Source organism: Balearica regulorum, chromosome 5 (genome assembly GCF_011004875.1).
Source record: "Balearica regulorum gibbericeps isolate bBalReg1 chromosome 5, bBalReg1.pri, whole genome shotgun sequence".
Taxonomy (NCBI): domain Eukaryota; kingdom Metazoa; phylum Chordata; class Aves; order Gruiformes; family Gruidae; genus Balearica; species Balearica regulorum.
The window spans coordinates 5,899,152-5,920,870 of record NC_046188.1 but is presented as its reverse complement, the minus strand read 5'-3'; the positions used below and the strand labels follow the sequence as shown (position 1 = coordinate 5,920,870).

The 21,719-nt window shown below is 40.4% G+C and overlaps 1 protein-coding gene and 1 long non-coding RNA gene across 3 annotated transcripts in view; one reads left to right on the top strand and one right to left on the bottom strand.

Annotated features, from left to right (window-relative positions):
- The window catches only part of ARID4A (AT-rich interaction domain 4A), a 49,984-nt gene extending 36,821 nt beyond the window's left edge, over nt 1–13,163 (bottom strand). Inside the window, exons 1-5 of one of the 2 annotated variants that reach the window (XM_075753303.1) lie at nt 12,611–13,163; nt 11,657–11,728; nt 10,304–10,414; nt 7,765–7,830; nt 6,718–6,808 (exon numbers count right to left, since the gene is read on the bottom strand). In XM_075753303.1, the coding sequence (XP_075609418.1) occupies nt 6,718–6,808; nt 7,765–7,830; nt 10,304–10,414; nt 11,657–11,662 (274 nt within the window). In that variant the 5' untranslated portion in view covers nt 11,663–11,728; nt 12,611–13,163. The remainder of the gene's footprint in view (nt 1–6,717; nt 6,809–7,764; nt 7,831–10,303; nt 10,415–11,656; nt 11,729–12,610) is intronic. The other variant, XM_075753302.1, reaches the window with a different exon arrangement.
- A 41-nt stretch (nt 13,164–13,204) lies between these two features.
- LOC142601968 (uncharacterized) lies at nt 13,205–18,665 on the top strand. Its single transcript, XR_012835528.1, has 2 exons — nt 13,205–13,752; nt 15,088–18,665. It is a non-coding gene; the product is annotated as an uncharacterized LOC142601968 (long non-coding RNA).
- Nucleotides 18,666–21,719: the final 3,054 nt, after the last annotated feature.

Here is a 21,719-nt window from a genome sequence, read left to right as displayed (position 1 = left end):
ACTCCTATCCTAACAAAAATACTGTCTCAACACTGGTTCTTATTTATTTATATAAGAAATATTAACAAGTCGACTAATCAAAATCATTTTAGGAACTGTGAAGAAACTTGCCACAAAATACTGCAGATCAGTTTAACTACATCTAGTTTATAAGTATCCCTAAGATGAAAGAAAGAGAGAGAGAAAGAGAGAGAGAGAAAGAAAGAAAAAAGAGAACATAACGGGACACTAGCGATAACATCCTCATAATAGCTACGATATTACTTACACACAGAGCAATCAGTGTTACCAGAACAAGGCAGTCCTGTAACAGGCAAGTGAATAGGGAAAACAACCCTTAAGGCTGCATTTGCTTGCTAACTCCAAATCCAACAAGTTATGGTACTGTTGCTGCCCAAAGAAGGACAGATTCTATACTGCAGCGCAAGTAAATGTTTTTTTTCTCATTCCTCATCCCATTCAGAAATTTTTATCTACCAAGACAATGAAACTACGTACCAAGAAGTAAAAGCTGCTCCAGTGTCACTATGTACACTTAATTATTTTCACTAGCTGCCTGACAAAGCAGTAATTTGTGAACTAACAGAGATGCTACCTATAAATATATCAATGAATACAGGCAAGTTTTGCAGATTTTTGGTTTTCAGCTGTGGAAACAATATAGAAAGTACCAAGAGTCATGCAACACTTGTTGAATGACCTCGTAGACAAGGACTGTACTAACTACCGATTCATCACTGTAAGAGGGCTTAAGAGCAAGATACTGCAGTGTATGGTGCTACTGGAGAGACTACAGAACTCAATTAAAAAAAAAAAGTATATGAAGTATCACTGAAAACTTACAAGTGCAACCTTTGCGTCTACTCACAGAAGACTATCACCTTACAAAAACCTGTCTAAAACTGTTTTTTCTGAGATGTTACAGTAATCTTACTATTGTTATATATAAAGAGATTACAGAAAAAAAAAAATCTACCTCCTTACAGTATTGTTCGTACACAATTTTTTTTGTAACAGTCAGTCCACATTGTAACAACGGTAGTTTTATAAACAAAGGTTCTATCCAGTTGATTTCTAACAAGGTTCAGTTAATACAGTTTTTCACCATCACATCTGCTCCTCTACCTGCAAATTGTGTAAACACACCTAAGTTCAAAATGCAGTGCTATTCTTTTTTTCTAGATTCTCCAGAAAGCAACACAACTATTGCACAGTTTCTATGTGTCACAGGTGCACTTGAACGACGACATGGCCCATGGAAGGACTCCAGGCAAATACAGCATGTCCTCAAAATCCAGCCAAGCAACATTTTGAAGACAAAAAGAACAAATTTATGATGGGTTAGGGTGGTGTAGGGCACCAGTGAAGTGGAGACAACTGGACAGTTCCCCTGCCACACTTGTGGTTTTGGATTCCCAGATGACACATGCACAGCCCGAAGATGAAGTGATGTTTCTGGGATATAGAACTCAACAGGATGCTGGGAAGAACTGGTCAAACCGGCCACGCAAACATGACTAGTGCCTTGAGCATACTACAAGACGTGTGCTGTTCAAGTTCTAAGTGGTGGCACTGATAGCTTTTATCACCCTCCATGCAGGAATAAGACATGTTAGGAGCTTAAATTTGTAGCACAGTCAGGACCAGGTAAATTTTTCATGTTAGCACAGACACCTCCACATAGCAGAGGAAGTATTTTTTCTTTTTAAATAGGAAAATGGGACTATAAATAGCTCCTGTTAACAACCTTGCTCCTGAAAGTCCTAGGACATCACTGTTGGTTCATTTTCTCATAAATACTCTCAGAATTATGGATTGGAATTTTCAAAACCCATGCAACATGAGAGGACTAGAACCAAACACTTCATACCTTTTGTTTCTGTCTCCTGTTTCTCCTAAACGCAGTCCTGGTTTCTCCTAAACGATGCAACTGCTGGCTGAGACTGTACTTCATTTTCCGAACGCCTCAAGTGGACTACCCAAAACTCCACTTGCACAAGGAAGAGCTCTCAGGGATCTAACTCCTCTCAGCACACACTCAGCATTCCCTGCAAACTGCCACAGTGACTACGTGAGAGGAGGCAGCTACCGCATGAGGCTGGAAAGCAGCACAAGCAGAGGTATGGGGCTCACAGGGGTGTCTCAGAAGCGGTGCCTGGCTTACAGCACAGCCAAAGTTGGGCCATGTTGAGGTACAACACCATACTAGAGCCAAAAAGGAAAAACTCTGTTGGCTTTGCAAACTCATGCAGTATTGAAAAGAATGAGAAAAACAAATTCTTTACTATTTATGTTAAAATATTTTGCCATTTCATGATAACTTTTAAAAGGGGAAAAGACATGTCTTCTCTTACATAAAAGTACTAGATGAAGCCTGAAAGCCGTAACTCTCAAAAAATAAAGATTCATGCTCCCTTTCACTTGAAACAGTATATAAAGCCCTCCTGTTGACAGCAAGGTCTGCTAGGAACCTCAAACGCCTCTCACTGTTTTGGTTTTATTCTCCCTATTTCCTACTCATTTCAGAGGAAAAAAATACCAAAAATTAATACATGTTTTCTCTTTCTCTCTTTAGAAAAACTTCTCTATGATTCTATCTAGCAAAATACACGGCACAAAGCTCAATGTATCTGATCTGGTTTTTCTTTTGTTTAAAGTTGTATATATGGTTAACTTAACAAGAGATCTAAGCACATGCAAATTATTGACCTGAGTTTTGACAAGAGAGAGATGACACTTCTGTTTTGATGGGGCAATTAAAAAAGGCCATTCTAACAGTAACTCTTCAGATGCTTGCTCAATTGAAATACTGTTTCTCACTTTTATATAGACATTACATCACTTCTAGATCTGTACAGAAGGGATACAAGTGTGCTTCCTTAAAGAACATATACATAAGGATTTCTGTTTTCTGAAATTCTGGTAATGCTTGTAAGACTCCCGAGAACATGAAAGAAAGAAAATATAGCTATGCACTTTGTAAGGTGTGGTCTGGGTTTTGTGTCGGGGGTTTTTTTTAAGTAATTTCAGACATTGTTTCAGTATTTACCTGAAACATTTTACAAGTTAACAGAGAACCAGGTGGAAGAATCAGGTGGATGTTATGCTAAGTAAGCTGTAATTCAAACCTGGCTCAGCTGAAAGCAGATCTGATAGATCATTCTAATTCTATGCAATTATCACCTAGCCATATATTCAGCACTTCAAAAGCATCAATGCAGCACTTTAAAATTTGTAAATTAAGTAAGTTCGTTTTAAAGATTAAAACTTCCAACCGAGCCATATGTTATCCAAAGAACTTAAAACACTATTATTGTCATCCTACTTTAGATGCAATTGAGCAGATGAGAGGGCTGACACGTGCAATGGCATTTTTCAGACATTGTTAAACTTTCACTCCAAACGGCTTTTGTTTCTTCACCTACTTATACGGAAAAGCTGAATTTCAAAGGCAATTTCAAAAATATTTCCAAATCACAGCTGAAAATTTCAATACAACTAAATGACTACAGTAACCTCATCACTATGTAAAAATAGGTGAAAAAGTGATTCCATGGCAGCTACAATAAAAATAATCCCTATTTATTTTGGGTACATGAACATCACTAATAGACAAGAGATACTGTTAAAATAGACTAACTGATCATCTTTGTGGCTCTTTCATTATGTTGGTGGCAAAGTCGCCTACCACAGCAAACTCGACATAGCATTTATACTGGTTCACCTTATTGAACAAAGCAAAGTTGTTTCTGCTGACTTTTCTTCTTCTTTAGATACCTATCTGAAATAGAGAACCTGATTTGCAAAGGTGAACCTCATTGCTTCTCACTAGACATGCATGCAGTTTGTTTTGCTGGATTTTTTAGATATTTGTACTTAATACTTTGAAAATGTTTGTATATATTACTGGTTTCCCTATCCATATCAGTCCACTTTAGATCACGGAGACAGAGATGTTACGTAACACAGAAAATAAATCACAAAGGAAAAGCACATACTACTGAAACACAAGCTTTCCCTTGTGCTTTCCATCTCAAGCCTGACCACATTCAGGAAGACATTCTAGAAATCTAAAGGCTGTTTAATCCACTTCCCTCTCAACTCTTTAGCTTTGAATCAGTCAGTAAGACTGCCGAGAAGTATGACCCGCTATATATTAAAAAGGAACCGATTCAACTGTATTTGCTTCACAGCAACATGAACATACAGCTAATGTATGAACATACAGCTAATGTCTATCCAAAACTTTGCAGAAAGATACAATAGAAGCAGCAGGCAAAAGACAAGGCTTATTTTTCACACCTCAATGTTTTTACACTCAATCTTGAATGCATCCCCAATTTTAAAAGTAAAATAACTATTTTTTTAATGACACAAACTTCACGATCTCTTACTCTGGTCAATGTTACCTTCACTTTCAACATCAATAAGCACAGCACCACATACAACTCACAAAAACGTTCATAAGATCTAAATATAATTCCAATGTGTTACAATTGTATTTTCGTAGTCGTAGGCATATATAGTCTATATGCTATCTAGCAGTCTTAATACATTTGCATGTGGAAAACATGAGTTTATTTTCCCTATTCTGTCTGTCAAAAAAATATTTTTTGGGGAAAGAAAATGACAATAATAAATTAACCATTGGTTCAAGTTTCTAAGAAACTGCACCTTAGTAAATGTATCAAGTAAAAATCATGCATTGCGTGATTTATATTACTGGGGAGAGTTCAACAACTTGTTAAATCTAAACAACAATCTACTAATACAGTATTCACTGTTCAAATTACCTGCTCATCAAGTAAAGATTTTTGGTAGAAGTGTACTGCTCAAAAGAAAAAGAAAGAAAAAAAAGAAGAAAAAAGCAAAGAAAGAAAAAAAAAAAGAAAAAAAGGCAGAGACAAAACTCACTCCCAAAACAGGGGATTTAAGGTTTAACTGTCAAATGTAAGATGAAGAGTATGTTTATCGATTAATAGTTTAAAGCCTTTTTTAATCACTGAAGCAGGAATATGTAGGGTTGGTTTACTGATGTAAATCTTCTGGTCCAAATTCAAATAGAATTAACTAAAAATGCTACTTTAAAACTAAAATAAGAGTTTTAAAATGGAAATGCTAATTCATAAACCATGAAATTATTAGTGCAAGACTGTGTTTCTTACCTCTTCTGTATCAGAACAGTGAACCTCTAAGTCAATATAAAGCAAAGTTGAAGGTCCAGCATTCTACATTGAGTATGTCACATCATAGTACTAAACCAAGTAGATTTTAAATCTTCTGCACTCCAAAGTAATCCTCCTTTTCCTCCCTGACCTGATGTACACTACAATTTTACAGCTAAATCTACAATTTTACAGTAATGTTATAATCTTGAAGAAAAATGCAAAGAGCAATGAGCTTTGTCAACTGGTAAGTCAAGTGGCTTATATTTAAAGCACGCAATACAATAATAATCATAAAGTGATAAATCCTTCCAAATTGTCTGCAGTGAGAGCCTTATCCTGATCCCACCAAAGATAACGTAACCTCACCTACTGCAATGGAAATTATGGATTACTGAAAATATCTTCTTTATATCTTAAAAAAGGGGTTAATGAATCAAAATAATTGACACTCCATGTGACAGAGGACTCCTCAAGAGAGTACAAAAGAATATGAAGTAAAGCTGAATACATTCAGTATACAAGGCAGCTAGTAAGAAACAAACAGTTTCAATTTACAAGTACCAATCTCAAAAGCAATGCCAAGAGTAGCACCTGCAAGACAATTAAGAGGAGCATGTTCTCTCCATGCTGCTATTAGCAAATATAACACTCCAGTGCTGTAAGAAAGTTTTTGTGCAAAACCGGATGGGTGCTTGCAAAGCTCTTTGATCCAAATACTGTGGGTTTTTTATTTGCTTATCTAATAATACTTGAATGTTGCTAGGTCTACTCTTAAAGCTGTTTCAGAAAAATCTAGAGATCAGAATGAGCAATTCTAATTATTCAAAATAAAGAAATTTATCTTGCAATGAATTTTTGTTCAACACTGAAATATCGCTGCCTCTGCATTCTGAGGTTTCTATTTCAAAAACTGAAAAATGCCTGAGCCTCCAACATGAGAAGCAAAGTAGTTTTCTATTTCACTTTAGATATAATCATTATTTGAAAACTATTTTAAATCAGTTATTCACATTATAAGTGAATGTACCCTCTTTTCTTTTTAAGGTGTGATGTGTCAATTCTTTTCTAAAGAAAAAATAAAATCCTTTCTTCTATTGTTTCATAAAAAAACCCACAACCCTCAACTCTACACAGAACATAGTGGTGCTTTTCTTGTGTACAAGGTTGCATACAGTGAAAGGCTTGCATTTCAGTCATTGATTACATGCCACAGGCTTTCAGCTAGAAGTGCAATTACCAGGTTTATGTCTTAAAATCCGCAAAAATTATTCTGAATTCCAGCGAGTGACACTAACATCAGTATCGCCAAATAAAACTTGATTGTTCAGCCCTGCAATTACTTTTGCAACAGCACAACTACCCTGAACATCAAATAATTATTATGCTATTTTAAATGGATAAGGAAACAAGACCTGGAAGACTATAAAGTCCCCTACAAACTCTATCTCAAATATTACAATACAAGATATAATTACTTACATTATTACCTATAATTAGAAATGTATTCTTCAAAGATTAGTGACTGTAATGAAAGCATGTGGCTACTCACCTACAGTATACCAACTAGCATCTGTCAACTTGCTGATAACAGCTTCTTGAAAGGATCCATCAGGCATTTTGGTTTCAACCATTGCACCAACCTGCAAAAAGGAGTATCTCAAGGTTACATGTAATCCCAAACCCATATAATGGAGAAAAACACACTGAGGCATTAATTCTTCCAGCAAGCTAGATTTATTTTTTTAAGGAATCATTTTAGCTAAACGTTACTTCGCAAAATTTAATTACTTAGCTAGTAAGAACAAAGGTCCTTAAGCATGAACGCTGAACTGCAAGTAGACAGTAAAGCAGTAAGAAACCCAGAACATCTAATTTCAGCATGACTTACATCATCACAAGAAATAATAGAAGGCTAATTGGAGATAAATATTCAAATATTCAATCAAAGTAATTATTACTGATGTGCATGCAATTACTATTTCTTATACTTTAAACATTGTTATACTGTCAGCCAGATCAGAATTTCAGTAGCAGACTACAACATGCATTGGTGCTCTTGCAGTAGCTACAGAGAAAAGACAAATACAAAAACGTTGATCTCTAAAGAGTTCTATTTGCATTCAGTGATTTATAATGCAGCTATATATTTCAGCAGACAGCTGTTACATATACAAATACAAATCAACACATATTTGATATAAAATACATAAAGTATTTTAAAACATATTTGGAGCAATCGTATTTACTGTTGTCTAACAGGCTTGAACTTAGCTTTGTTATCAAGTTCTCCGTTACTTATAAGAAGTTTAAAAGTTTCATTACTTATGAAAAGTTCTGTATCTTATAAGAAGATACAAAAATCATTATGCATGCAAAACTGTTTGCATATAAAGTATACTACATGGAGAAGCATAAACTGCCTCTAAAAACTGCAAGAGTTACGACTAATTACTCAGAATCAATCTAATCTAAAGCAATAAGCCTCTTCCTGTTGATTTAAACTCTTTAGAACAGGTACTCACATAAACAGCATCAAAAAGTAGAATTTTACAAATCAATTGTGTGATTTAAAAAAAAAGGCATGCAATATACATACTCTTAAAGGTCCTTTCACTTGGTCATCCTGCACTAACTGAGTTGAGTTATCCCCCTTCAGGACCACCTGAAAGATATTCATAAACATTTTTTTATATATATATATATATCTTATTTTTAATAGCATACAAAACTGTATTTATAGTAATAATAATTTGGAAAACAAGATTTTTATCAGTTAAATGGACTTGAACTTTATTAACACAAAACACTTGCAATGAATGCTTTTACTCACAGGAAGCCCCAAGTACCACATTTAATGTTTAATCTGAAACATCATAATTAAAGAATGGGGCAAATCAAACATCAGCCATTCCAAAGCAAAGAGTTTGGATATTGATACAATCCAGGACATACCTGGAAGTGGGCTTCCAGATCAGAAGATTAAGCAGGCTTTCTCTCTCTCTCTCTCTACTTCAACTGTAGCACTTTTTTAACAACATATTGAGTGCTAAACTACAACCAAAATAAAAAGCTCTCTTTATCAAACATTATCAAAAAAACCACCAAACTGACCACAATACCACCATTTCTGCTACCTTGAGCAAGAGAAAGTTTTTATGGTAAAGATGTGAATCACCACAAGTGTAATGAAAATAAGGATCAGTTACAGTGTAAGTCAACTATGCTTCTCCCTTTACAACCCTACGTTTGAGAAGGTAACGCTGATGAGACAGAGTGAATGTAAGCCTACGCAACTTGAATCCCTGAGTTTGCAGAGACTCAGTTTAGAAACATAAAAGATGACTATTTAGATGTCAACATTGTTAACTCTTTCACTGCTGTTTGTTATATCAAAAACACGTACGGTGTTTTAATAAAAAATACCAAAATATCTATTTCTTTTCAGGAATCAAAAGTTCCAGGAGCTTCCTTTCCACCTATAAAGATGTTTTCTAGCTCCCCCAATCATTTCCCAACCACATTCTACACTGTGGCTGTATGTATAAAACACTGCTAGTGGCGTGCTAAAATAACATTGGTATTAACACACATTCTGGTTAATAATGCAGTTTATGCAATTTTTATTTACATTTTTTTATCGGCATAGAGATGAATACAGGTTGTCCTGCTACTCAGGAAAAGGTTACCGGACTTTTTGGACTCTTTGCACTCTTGGCAAGTGTGCTGGGGTGTGCCTACACTCTTAATTACAATATCAGGCTTAGCTTGTTAAAACTTCAATTGTTATAATTGGGATACAGCAACAGGAATTTCCACTAAGTCCACCAAGCAGCCCCATATACATCCAATTCTTATCATGGAATAATAAAGCATAAGATTCTAATGAGAAAAAGAAACTGACACCTATCAACAGACTAAATACTTTATCTGACCAAAGATACAGACACAAAATCAAAGATGTGAGACCAGGAAGGGCAGCACACTGCTTCCTACAGAGCTTCTCATTAACACAGATTTCAAAGAACATCAGAAATTTCTGAAAGCTCTCATCAAGGACAGGGAAAAAGACTCCAAGATCTGAATTGTGTGGTTTTTTCTTATCATGAAAAGCACTCTGATAAAGTGATATGATCTATATATGTAACTGAAGAGGCTGATAGCTTTTTCTACTTGATCTAAGCATTAAAGCGCACGAAAACTTAGATGTGCAGTTATAAAAAGAAGCTTTCATCTCTATTTGTTAGGGGTTTTGGGGTCACTAATGCCTTATTTACATATCCTGGACAGCAGACAAGAAAGTAGGAAGTGGGAAGATTTTGACAAAACAAAGCAGAAGAACAATTTCTATATTTACTTTGAATTCTCAATTTTTATTTAACTACATTTTATTCCTATTTTCCCATACTAGCATCAACAACAGCACTGCAAAACCAAAATAATTACTTTTTGTTGTTGTTGTTGTTGTTTTGGCATAAGACCTGTAAATGTGAATAAATATTATGTGCCAGTACTATGCAGGCGTAGAAACTCAGCTACAGCCAGAGCATACTGTTTTAGAAGTGGCAGCAAGATGCTCAAAACCTAACAAATGTTATCCTGGACACTTCTAAAACCTGGTCTAAGAAACTAATTATTGCCATCTTTTTTGCTCTTATGTTGATTTATTTTGGTATTGCCTCTTAAGTTGTAAGCTGTAAAACTAGAATGTCAGCTGGAATGAAATGGAACTTCTGCTTCTGAAGAGGTTGCTCTTTTATTCCTCATTACTCATGTAAAGCCATAATCCTCTATTTGTGACATCAAAACTGATTGCTGTGAAACTGATGCATTCACAAACAGAAGACAACCATGATCAGGAAAGACGTAGCAAGAATAGGTAATTTGAAAGCTCGTTCTTGTTCCAGCAGCCTTCTAGAAAAATAAAAAAAAAATCCACATACCCCCCAAAAGAAGAAAAAAAAACAACCAAAACCCACCCCAAACCCAACACCAAAATATGAAAAACAACATTCAAGTGTTTTTTAAAATTCATACAGTGAGGTAATGAACATTTCCTAATCTTCAGGACTAGGATGTCCTGACAGTTCTTTCAACACAATGCTTTAATAAAATCAGCAACAATCACAGTATACTACCTTGACTTTCACAAGCCTTTTCACTGTTTTAATCTTTGCCTCACAGAAGGCACCACGGTACTTGGCACTGACATCAGTTCCCACTGTCAGGTAGGCAGGCTCATCTGCTGCCTATTAAGAAACAAAAAATAAGAACAAAGTTTAGTTATTCTTATTTATTTTTACAGGTACATCATTATGTATTTAATTTTACATCTAAATTTTTAGAACTATTGACTTTTAAGCGATAAACAATGTATGTACGTGGAATTGCAATCAGACTATTCTTTAAAAGAAAAAAAAAAAACCAACTAACAGGTTACAGGAAGTTTTGTTGATGTTGACGACCCCACCCCCCAAATTTGTGAGCCTAATTACTCTCCTAGAAATATCTTGGAGGGTATTGAACTGATATTTGGAACATCTCCTTATAAAATGGATAATAATGTGTAGGAGTGACTACTAATTCAAGTAATTCCTATACAGCATACAAAAGGAAAGTATTTCAACTGCAAAAAAGGCAGCATAATAGATAATTGTACTTTTTTCAGCTATAACCAATCCAATGACACAGATTATTTAAAACATTTAAGACTGCTATCATCCCAATACTTACAATTAAGTCTATAACATTCCATCTACAGGATATTTTTTGCCTGTTGACTAAAAGGAGACCTCTAGAGAAATTTCTTGTAATCTTTCAAACAGCTTTTAACTAGTATTTTTCTTTCCTGAAATGCCTTTATCAAAGTTTAATTGCTTCTGCATTTTAAGAGAAAGAAATATTTCTCATCACGTTTTCCTTAATCTGAACTTTATTACTCTACATTTGACTTTATCATGTTTGTAGCAACTGATAAACACCAACAAAATTACCATGTTGAAAATGTCTATCAAGTCAGGAAGTCAGCATAGAATAGTAAATAACAGTTTTTCTGTTATAAGTTTTTTCTAAAAAAATTATTATTTCTTCATTTCTGAAGGCAAAAAAAGTTTTCCTCTCTTTTGTGAATTATACTGCAATTGTTAAGCCTCTGTACTGAAAAAAACCGGCAACAGCTAAGGCGGGACAAAAGCTGTGGTTTTGCAAACTTGCAATAGCAGCTGCTGATACAGGAAACATTTAAAGACAGTAGCCCAAAGGACAACAACTCAAAGACGTTGTGCATTTTCAGACTACTACTGCAAGACGATAAGAGCTTCGCTCACCCACACCTCAGCTGGAGAGCAGAAACAGGATTCGCAGCATGCACCGAAACCCCGGCCAGCGATATCCTACTGTTGCTCAGCCGAGACGTGCCATTAAAAATGAAATCGCCAGAGTAACTAACGAGCGGGGAAAGGCAGCCGTTCCCTGCTCCGGAGTCAGCCTACCTTCATCTTTAAAGGTTATTTGAGGGATTCCAGCTCAAAGACTTCTCCTCCCCGCGAACGCACGGGAAACCACTGCAAAACAAGAGGGAGGGAGCGGTGAAGGCGCACCCGAGCGAACGTGGGTCTCCCCGTGAGGGGGCGGGCGGGCTGCGAGGGGAGCCCAGCGCGGGCGGGCGGGAGCCGCCGCCCGTCCCAGCCCGGCCGGGCCGCGGAGGGAGCGGGGCCGCGGCCGCCGCCCGCCGCTTCCCGCCCGGCGGCCCCTCGGTGTGTCACGTCGCCATTGCTCCCGCTCCCCGCCTCAGGGCGGAGGGGTCGGGGCACGCGTTCAAACCGGGAGGGAAACCCGCCGCCCCACACGGGCAGCTCCTCGCCAGAGGAGGGGGGGGGGGGTGCGGCAGGGCCCGCCGCCACCGCCTTCCCCACCCCTTCCCGGCCCTCGCAACTTTCTGCGGCCCGCGGAGGGACGCGCCGAGTCCCTCCTCCCCGCCCCCCTCACCCGCCGGCCGGGCGGACTTCTGGCTCCCGCCCCCCTGACACCCGCCGCGGCCGGCCGCCCGGGCAGCCCGCCGGGACGCCGCAGCCCCTGGCCCGGGGCAGGGGAGGCGGAGCGGGGGCGGGCCGGCGCCGCGCGGCTGAGGGGGCTGAGGATGGAGGGCAGGGCGGGCGGGCGGTCCCCGCCGCCAAGCGTCGGGGCAGCCCCGGGGACGGCGGCGGGGGGAGGCGGCCGGGGCTCTCGGAGGGGGCACGGGGCGGAGTTCGGCGGGGAAGGGAATCCCCGTCCTCGCCGTGAGGGGAGCGGCGGGCGTCCCCGGTCCTTCACGGGGTGGAAGGGCGCGTTGATGCGGGCCGGGGGGGGGGGGGGGGGGAGCTCCCAACGCTGCTCCGCGCCCCCTCCCCCGGGACGGCGGCGGAGTTGCGGCTGCCGAGGCGCCCGCTGCCCTCGCTGCCTCCTACCTGGAAACTCGGAGCGAAGTGGGCAGCCCCGCACTGCCCGGCCCGGCCCCGCCGCGCTCCCAGCGCCGCGGCCCCCTCTGAGACGACGACAGCCCCGCGAGCGGCGGCGGCTGAAGCGCGGCCCCGCTCCACCCCCTCCAGCCCGGACTCGCACCGAATCACCAGCGCCGAGCCCAATAACAAGCTGTTGAGCAGAATCTGTCCTGCTTGAACTCCCATTGGCCCCCTCGTGACGCCCCGGGGGCTCTGCCCCGCCTGGATTGGGCGCCGCGGACAGCATCTCTATTGGTCACAAGGAGGCCGGCAGAAGGTATTGGCCAGCCATCGACGCAGGTAGAGCCACAGAGACTTTTGATTGGTGCTCCTTTGGAACGCCAGCCGATTGGTGAAGATTGAAGTGAAGTCAGCGTCCCCCACGGTTGATTGGTAGGAGTTGGATCCGGATGTAGCTCTAGGCGCGGTGATTGGTCGCGAGCGGAGGACAGGAAGAACAACGGCGCGATCTGATTGGTGTCGACCGTCTCTTGGAGACGCGGTGGGGCGGGGACGAGAGAGAGGGAGGGGGGCGGCGGGGGGCGGAGACGGCGTCCTGCGGCGGCGGCGGCCCGGGACGTGCAGAGCGCATGCGCCGCGGTCAGCCTCCCGGCGCCATTTTGTGTGCGGCTCTTTCCCATTTTAGGCCGCGGGAGGAAGGCAGCGGGAGTGGTTGGCGCCTCTCCCGCGGGGGGGAGCGGGGGAGCTGCGGGCACAGGCGACGGACAAACTCCTCCCGCGCTCCGAAGAGGCCGCGCCTCGTTTCTTCCCTGCGGCCCACCTTCCCCGCCTTGGATGGTGGTGGCGGCCGCGTCGCCCCTTCTCCCGCTCGGCGGCGATGGCGTAGGAGCGGGCCCGGCCGGACCCGGAAGTGAAGCGGAGGCCATGGAGGGGCGGCGGCGCCTCTGGCGGCGCGCGGCGGAACCGCCTGTCGGGAGGGCGCGGAGGCGTCGGTCGGCCGAGCGGCCCGGTGAGGCGCGGACCAGCCAGCAGCCATTTCTCCCCGGCTCTCCCTCCGGAGCCCGCCGGAGTCGAGTGGCGGCGCTGAGGCGGCCCGCCCGTCGCGGTCGCTGCCGAGCGCCCTAGCAGAGACACCGCCGGGGCTGCAGGTAGGGGCTGCAGGCGCCGCCCGTGCCGCTTTTCCCTCACGCCGGTCCATCAGCCGGTGCGGGTGGGGCACGGGAGGCTGTGCTTCCCTCGGAGGAAGGCGGTGTTCCGTCCCCATTAATCATCCCCTGCTGCCCATGACGCATTCGGGGTGAAGCCCGGGGAGGGGGACGTGACCGTCTCTTGCTGCCTGTTCGCTTCTGCACATGGTGCTGGCAGTTGTGATGGCAGCCTGGCCTCCTGCCAGGCGGCTGAGGTCATCCCTTCACAGGAAGACGCAGCAAGGGCAGGGGAAGACTAGTGTTGACAGGGGCCGAGTGCTTTTCGGCTTGTGTGTGGGGGAATGTAGTCCTGTCCGGTCCTAACCTGCGTCTGACGGACGCTCTCTGAAGGTGTGGACTCAGAAGGCAGGATATCTGCACCTGTCAGAGGTCCTAATCAAGAGAATCGGTTGTTAAGGCTAGCTTTGACACTAATGAAGTGTTAGCAGTGACTAGCTAGCCTATAATAAAATTATATATTCTTTTTAACGCTAGTTTCACATTTTGACTTCTTGAACAAAATTTATTCTCTGGTTGATTGTAATGCGGATCCATTAGTTTTCCACAAAGTAATGAGTATCTTTTTGATAGTGCTTACTCAGCTACAAGACATTCCATAGGTTTATCTAAAGCAGCAGTGGAGGGACCTGTCTGTATAGTTAAGAGATCCACTGTGCTAATTTCACAGAAATTGACTCTTAGTTTAGGCGTAGTTTCCACGTAAGGTCTGTTTTGAAGGTGTTTGGCGTTTGGGTTTTTTTTTTTTTTCAATTTTATTAAATTGGATGCTTTGGAAAGCAGCAGGCAAAAGGATGGATCTCTAGGAAGTTAGTGGTGTATAGTATAAATAAGCTCTGAAGGTTTAGTAAGGCATGTTTGGGATTGAGTACAGGAGATGTCCAACACGGGAAGGATAGCTCTAGAGTTCTGGTGTTTGGATCTGGGTTGTAAATACAAAGATGCTTGAGGATGTATATAAATGTATAAAGATTTGAGGTATTTCTTGTAGTGCTGAGGGAACTTTGATTCTGTGCTGTAGTTCTACTTTATGCAGTAGATAAACTGAAGAGCAAGTTATTGTTTAGAATATATTAAATCTAACCAAAATGTTAACAAAACTTCAAAAAAATCACTTTGAATGTGAATTTCTGATCTGTGGAATGTATTGGCCAAATCATGACTTACATTCTGATCTTTTTTTGAGGCACAATTTGTATCTCTGTACTAAGTATAGTACCATTCAATAAATAACAGTTTGTGACAAAACTAATCAGTCTTGTTTCTGATTTCTAGCAGAAAAATCTTGTCCACCTGGATATATCTGTTACAGCAGCATGCTTAGGAAGTTCACGGCACATCACCCATCTAGCTATCGTGAGCAAAAGGACCTCTGCATACAGTCAGTCAGCAGGAGAGGTGACTTGTTCTTTTATGGTATTTAAAGCACCTCAGAACGCCAAGCTAGGCAGCTCAACAAAGAGCATAAACATTCTCATGCAACTTAGGGATGATGTCTAGTATAATGGAATGAAAAAGCTGTGCTTTTTGGCAAGTCAGGGAAAGGGTTTAATTTTGGTTTAAAATAACTTTACATTGGAATATGAACTTCAGGACTCAGAGTTATGCCATGATATTGAAATTTTACATTCAAAATGCATGTCAGTGTTAACTAGCCCCAAGACTTCAAGATAGCTTGGCTGTACTGGATCCTTGCAGCTGTGCCCCTTCCCCCAGTGCAATCCCGTATAGGGAAACAGTTGAGTGGAAGAAATGAGCAGTGGACTCTTCTGTTGTCAGCCACTCTGTTTACTTTGTAAAGTTAACGCTTTAGAAGCTCTACAATGAGACAAGTATAGTAAGTTCTTTTAGTGTCTAATCTCTATGCTATCAACTAGAAAAAACCATCATTCTTCAAAGCAGCAGTATTTGTGTTATGTGTACTTTGTTAGTACTAAAGGTCTTGTAGAGGCAGTACAGGAGAGTCACCTGGGGATATACTTCTTGGTCTTAGTTTGTGCAAATTAGCACAAGGCTTCTTTATTTTAAAACAGCTCACACAAAAGCATCATGGCACTCTAAGATGACAGTAGTCTTTGGTCATATGTAATTCTAGAGCTTGGGTGATGGCTGTAAGTAATGATGTACTTTGAAATGTCTTTGGTGTGTTAGTTGCAGAATGTACAGAAATTTTGCCCAAAGTCTTCATATATGTGGCACTCGGTAGGAAAAGGCAACTATAGGAATGTCTGTATCTTACAGTATTCTTTATAAAAATAGCAGAATAAGTAGCAGCCAAATAAAACTGTTGAATGTATCGTGGCTTTCCTGAAGAGAGACAAAATAATGAGAAGAGATACTTCTGGGATAAGCGAGACCTTAGAATTCTGTTCTGTAGTCACATATTGCTCTTGACATACTGCCTTTACACATAGAAGAACTCAGAATACGCATAAATCACAGCCAAAATATTCTAGAAATACTAGAGATTGATTCTTGTTCTAACATTGAGCTTCTTTGTATGTAATGAAATGCTGTGGTACTTTGTCAGACTTTACAGATGATTGGGAGACTTTTAGCTTCTGGTTTTGTCTCAAGTGTTTTAGTTCTCCTTTTTTAAAATGCTCTTCCCCTTGGTGTTTCTCTTCTGCTAAGTAAATAGGCAACATTTTTCCAGTGGTGGTTGAGCAAACATCTGCCTTGTGGTTCAGAACCTCTGTCTGTGTGGAACTGCTGTATTTCTGTGCAAATGAAGGTCAGATGTATGCTTCCCACGGAGCTGCTTTATCTAAGTGATTGCAAACTGCTCAGACAAGAAAGAGTGTGATAAGAAGTTCTGAAGTACTTACTGTGCAGGTATAAAGGAAAAAAAATCCTTACGACTGTGAAGTTGGCAACAGTAAAGTTCAGTCAGTAATGGAAGGTTAAACCTTCTTTACTAGTCATGGAGAAAATTGTGCTTTACTTCTAAGTATGAGCAATAAGTTCCTTCATAGTTATTTGGTGGGGGGGGGGGCGCGGAACAAAAAAAACCCCAACAAAACCACCTGTTAAATGCTTGCCTACAGTTTCCCCAGCTCTGGCACATTCCTGTTCCCATGTTCAGAAAAAAGGATATTTAGTTATTCAAACATAACCATACATGCTCTTTGTCATTATTTCATTCTGAGTGTTTCTGCTGGAGAAGACACAAAGTTTAACAACCCTTAGGAAGCCTGAATTAGTGCATTATATCCATTGAAGTCTAGTAGTGGTTTCTTGAATCTGGTATGGGTATGTTTTGCAGCAGTGCAGTATATCTTCTGGATATGAATAATCATGAAAATATTTATGACATGAAGTACTCTGTCGTAAATATTTGTGTGAGGAAAATCTCAGAATTGGGTTTCCTGTCAGCTCTGCAGCTAACAATAATTTTCATTTTGTAGTTGCTTTTTCCAGTAATGTTAGTAAAATGACGTTATGTGCTCAGCTTGTCAGAGTAGCTTGTTAGCAGCTTCAGAGATCTCCGAGGAGTACTCCCATTTTTACTGAATAAACTATATCCAGACTTCGTTGTGCTTTGTGGCTGCAGATCTTAACTACAATCCCTTGTGTTAGAAAACGTGTGCAGAAATCAGTGATGCGTTGACTGATGTGTGTTATTTAGCAGCCTACCACCAAGTGAAGAAGTTTTAGTTCTCAACTGATGTAACTGGTGCTTTCATCCTAGCCTGTTAGCTGTGTGTGGGTGTTTTGGCACATATCATGCAGTCTTTTAATTCCAAACGTAAAATGTTCCTTTTTAAAGACTGATTTGGTAATCTTGTGTTTGGACAGAATAAGAGCTGTACTGTAAGAGACTATTTTTATTCTTTCTGCTATGTAATTTTCTATTATGATAGCTAACATTTGTATCAAATGTTGATGTTGGCTAATTTAGCAAGTATGGAAGAAGGGTGCCCATTGCCAGGGTTTACTTAAGATTGGATTCCAAAGCCAGTTTTTGCATGTTTTGTCATGTGCTGTTATCTGAATATAGATGTTTAATTTCTCTTCTGTTGCCTAGCAAAGGGATGCATGATACGGAATTTGATTTCAAATCCACTTAATTTCCTGTGTTACCTCTAAAGGCTGTAAGTTCACATTGGTAACAATAGCGAGGCTATCACAACTACACTGGGAAGTTGTGCAGTGTTGCAGAACAACAGCGCACAGTAGTACTACAGAGAAGCTGAAGATTTGTACAGCAGCTTGAGTTTAGATGTGGCAAAGGACTTCGGCTGTCATCATCTGCAATCAAATGATCAATCTGTCTTGCAAAACTTGAAGTAGGTGCTTGAAGTCAAATGAGAGTTTAGTTACTGTTCTGGGTGGTAACATTACTTCAGCCGACTGCTGAAGGAGAGCATCCTTACGTATTTTTCAAAATAACAGTTTGTGTCTGAATGCCAGCTGGAAAAGCAAAGGATTAGATCTACCTGTCGTTAGTGAGTAATCAAACCTTCTGTTGTAGGCTTTGTAAATAACTTTTTTTGGTGACAGGCACAGGACACTAGTTATGTATCGTTTGCATATACGCATATGAGCTGTGTTAGTGCATCAGCCATTTCAGTACTGTAAACTTTAATTTTAAAAAACTGTCTATACTCTTTAACTGGCTTCCAAATTATCTTACAGCATGCAGCTTTTTTTTATTGGCTTCTGAGCTGTAGACATTACTGCTGATGTAAATATTTTATCTGTGGAAGTTTTGATCCTTCAAGGTGAGAAGAGAGGGTTTTTTTTTTTTTTACAGGATTGGACAAGTGGTTTTCTGTGTAAATATAGCCAGTCACCACTCTACAGAGCAAATATGGTTTTAGTGTTCCTGAAATAAACTTAAATTGAAAACATTTAAACTTGCATCTGAATCTCTAAATAGTCTGTATTCTTCCTAACAGAGTCAAATCTTGATTATAAATACTACTCCTTGAGTAACCTCCCATCTAAATCAAATATACAGGGTAAAACTTGAATGCAAAACCTGTGTGCTTTTGGGAGTGGCAACTATATACTTCATTGCTATGAAAACTAACAGGAGAAAAAGTCTTTAAAGTTTTAACTTTTAAATGAGGTTGCATGCTGTATTTGAAGAACCTTACTGCAATCTTCTGAATAAGTTAAGCTTCTGAAATAGAAGGTACTCCTCCTTAAATATTTAACTTCTGATATCTACTTTGGAGCAACAGTGTGGTCACTTTTTCAGCCTTTTGTGATACCAGACTGGGAATAAATGTATACTGAATAGGTGTCTCACGCTATCCATATCTAAGATGTAGATTGCTGCTGACGTTGGAGAGCTGAAATATGCTGTTGTTAGTTCTCTTTGCCAGAGAGAAACTCTGGTTGGACTAATTTCTCGATACCTGTGTTAGTAGATTCACGGTTTTCTTGGTTTTCAGAAGTAGTTTTGAGTGATCTGTCATGGCCAATCTGAAGTAAGAATATTCCTCTTTTATTCTACCTGTTGCTAGTTTGTATCTTGGAAGGCTTTCTCCCTGCTCCTTCCTGATAAAGAATAGAAGTAGCCATGTTAAAAAGTACAAGAAGGAAATAAAGCTGTTAAGAGCTATGTTCTTGTATACACAAGCTTTTTCAGACACTGGCAAGTGGCTTGCTCAGTTTGGATTTTTACTAAAAATACATCTTTCCGTACTTGCAGAGATTAAAAAAAATAGGGTTCCAATACTGATGGTGAGTCCTTGGACGTGGTCCACCTGCCAGCCTAGGTGTCACTCAAGCTTGTCAGCACTGGTAAGCTGTTGATTAAAATAATGGACTGTTACAGGTGCAGATTGTAGATCAGCATGATCCAGCTGAATTGGGACTGTAGATGCATGGTCTTTCCTTGTAACTAGTTTCCAGAAAGCAATGTGTATTCTCCTTGTAGTACGCAGCCCAGCACAAAGAAGCAAGTCCTACTTCTGCAAAGCATGGCTGCTCAGCAAAAGAAAGCTTGTGAAGGCAGCAGTTACGTGGTCTTTCTTCTAGGGCTTCTGCTTGTCCAAATTAATCACTTAGGGTTAACTTACTTTTCAGCCTCAGCTAACAAGACTAGAGTTGGTCAGTACTGATTCTTTTTAAAAAGTATTTATGCCCTCAATCTTTTGGATTAGGTGTTTTTAGCTATAAGTAGCTGCTGTTAGTAAGAATCTCCAGTTGACCACTTACTAAATTCTGAATTTCTTCCTACTTAGCCACCTTTTTAAAAAGATACTTTTTATTTGTGTATATTGTTTGGAGGATATTATTACAGGTAGATAACTTCCAGGTGGCCAGGGAGTTAGCTGACCAATCAACACTATGTAATGCTCACTTAACCTGTGAATTAATTGCAACACTGTACTGTTTGTAGGAGGTTTGTACCTTCAGGAGTATGCTTTCTCCTGCAGTCTGTCACCCCATTAGTTACACCAGTACAGCTGTAAACAGAACCACTGAAATGAGCTCTGTGTGACATCCAGAACTCTGAAAGAACAAAATACGTATCTTTTTGGAGAGTTTGCACATTCTGGATCAATGAAAGATCTTTTATTAGTGTGGGAGTGATCTCTTCCTTGCGAGCAGCGCAAGGAGGGACAAACTGGTATGAGCATAGAAACAAGCATTTGGCTGGTGGAAATAGCTGCTTGTTAAACCAACTGACAGGAAACACATTAAGGTACATTTTGATTCTACCTCCTTAAACAATATTTCAGATTTTTTCTGTTGCTGATGTATATAGAAAAGTATTTGGGAAAAATACCTCTCAAGTGGTGGGCTTTGTAGACTGTGGAAACACCTAGAATTAGAACTGAAACTGAGCTTTATGTAAGCATTCTGTTAAAGTCATCTAGCACTTCCTTTGCTGCTCTTGACACCTGTTAATGTAGTCTAATGCAATAGGTCTCTGTCTTTCCCCAAAATAATGAAATTAGCAGATTTCCTGCTTTTCTAAAAGCCCTGCAAACAAGATAAATTTCACTTCCAAAAACTTAGGCATCACTTGGATGGGTTTTGTGGTTTTGTGTGTGTTTGGAATCTATCAGCTTCTGGGTGAATTTACTATAATTGAACCCACTATTAATTTGCTGAAATGGAATCTTAAATCTACTTTGGATAGACAATGCATATACCACACAATACCACCTCATATTCTTTTTAAACTCTTACTTGTCTTAACATGTCACCTAAAATGGTATTTTCAGTGGGAAGTTGTTATACTGTCTTTAGGGGAGACTTCAGGGGATGTCAGTTTTTCCTGTATCCGATTATATGCACATGAGTGGACTATAAACTGCGATACTGCTGCCTGCTTTATTCTAGTTGTCCATTTTTGGTTGGCACAGCAACTTGAGAGCCAGTTTTAAACAACTGTTTCAGAGTCCTTTAATAGCAGTGTACTAAAGATAAGAGCTCTGCATGGTGGCTGCCTAGTCCATCTGGAAATAGAAGGCTTAGTAGATGGCATGTTCTCAAATATTAGAATGTATTTACTAGATGAATTGTAAGGCTGTGCTCTTACCTCTCCTACCACCTGTTTAGACATAATAGGTAGCAAGATCTTCTATGATGGAAAGTTACAAACAGTTGCTGTCTCAAAGTAGTTCTCAATTTTTAAGTAAAAGTAACTTCCTTGCTGCATGTAACTTGAAAAACTGGTGGGTGGAGGAAAAGCTAGTCCTTGTCTTCTAGGTACGTGCAACTAAAGGAAGAAAATGAGGGGGAGAGAACAGTCTCCGTACTGTGGTTTTGGTGCTATTACAGTCTCAAAATTGTCATGACAACTAATACTATTTTTCTCTTCAGAATCTTGAAACTGTGCACTTTAAAGTCAGGACATCTTCCAGCTGACAAATGCTTCAGATGATACACTGTTGAATTCACTGGTTTGTGTTCCCTTCTATGGTTACAGTTTTATCTTAAGGAAG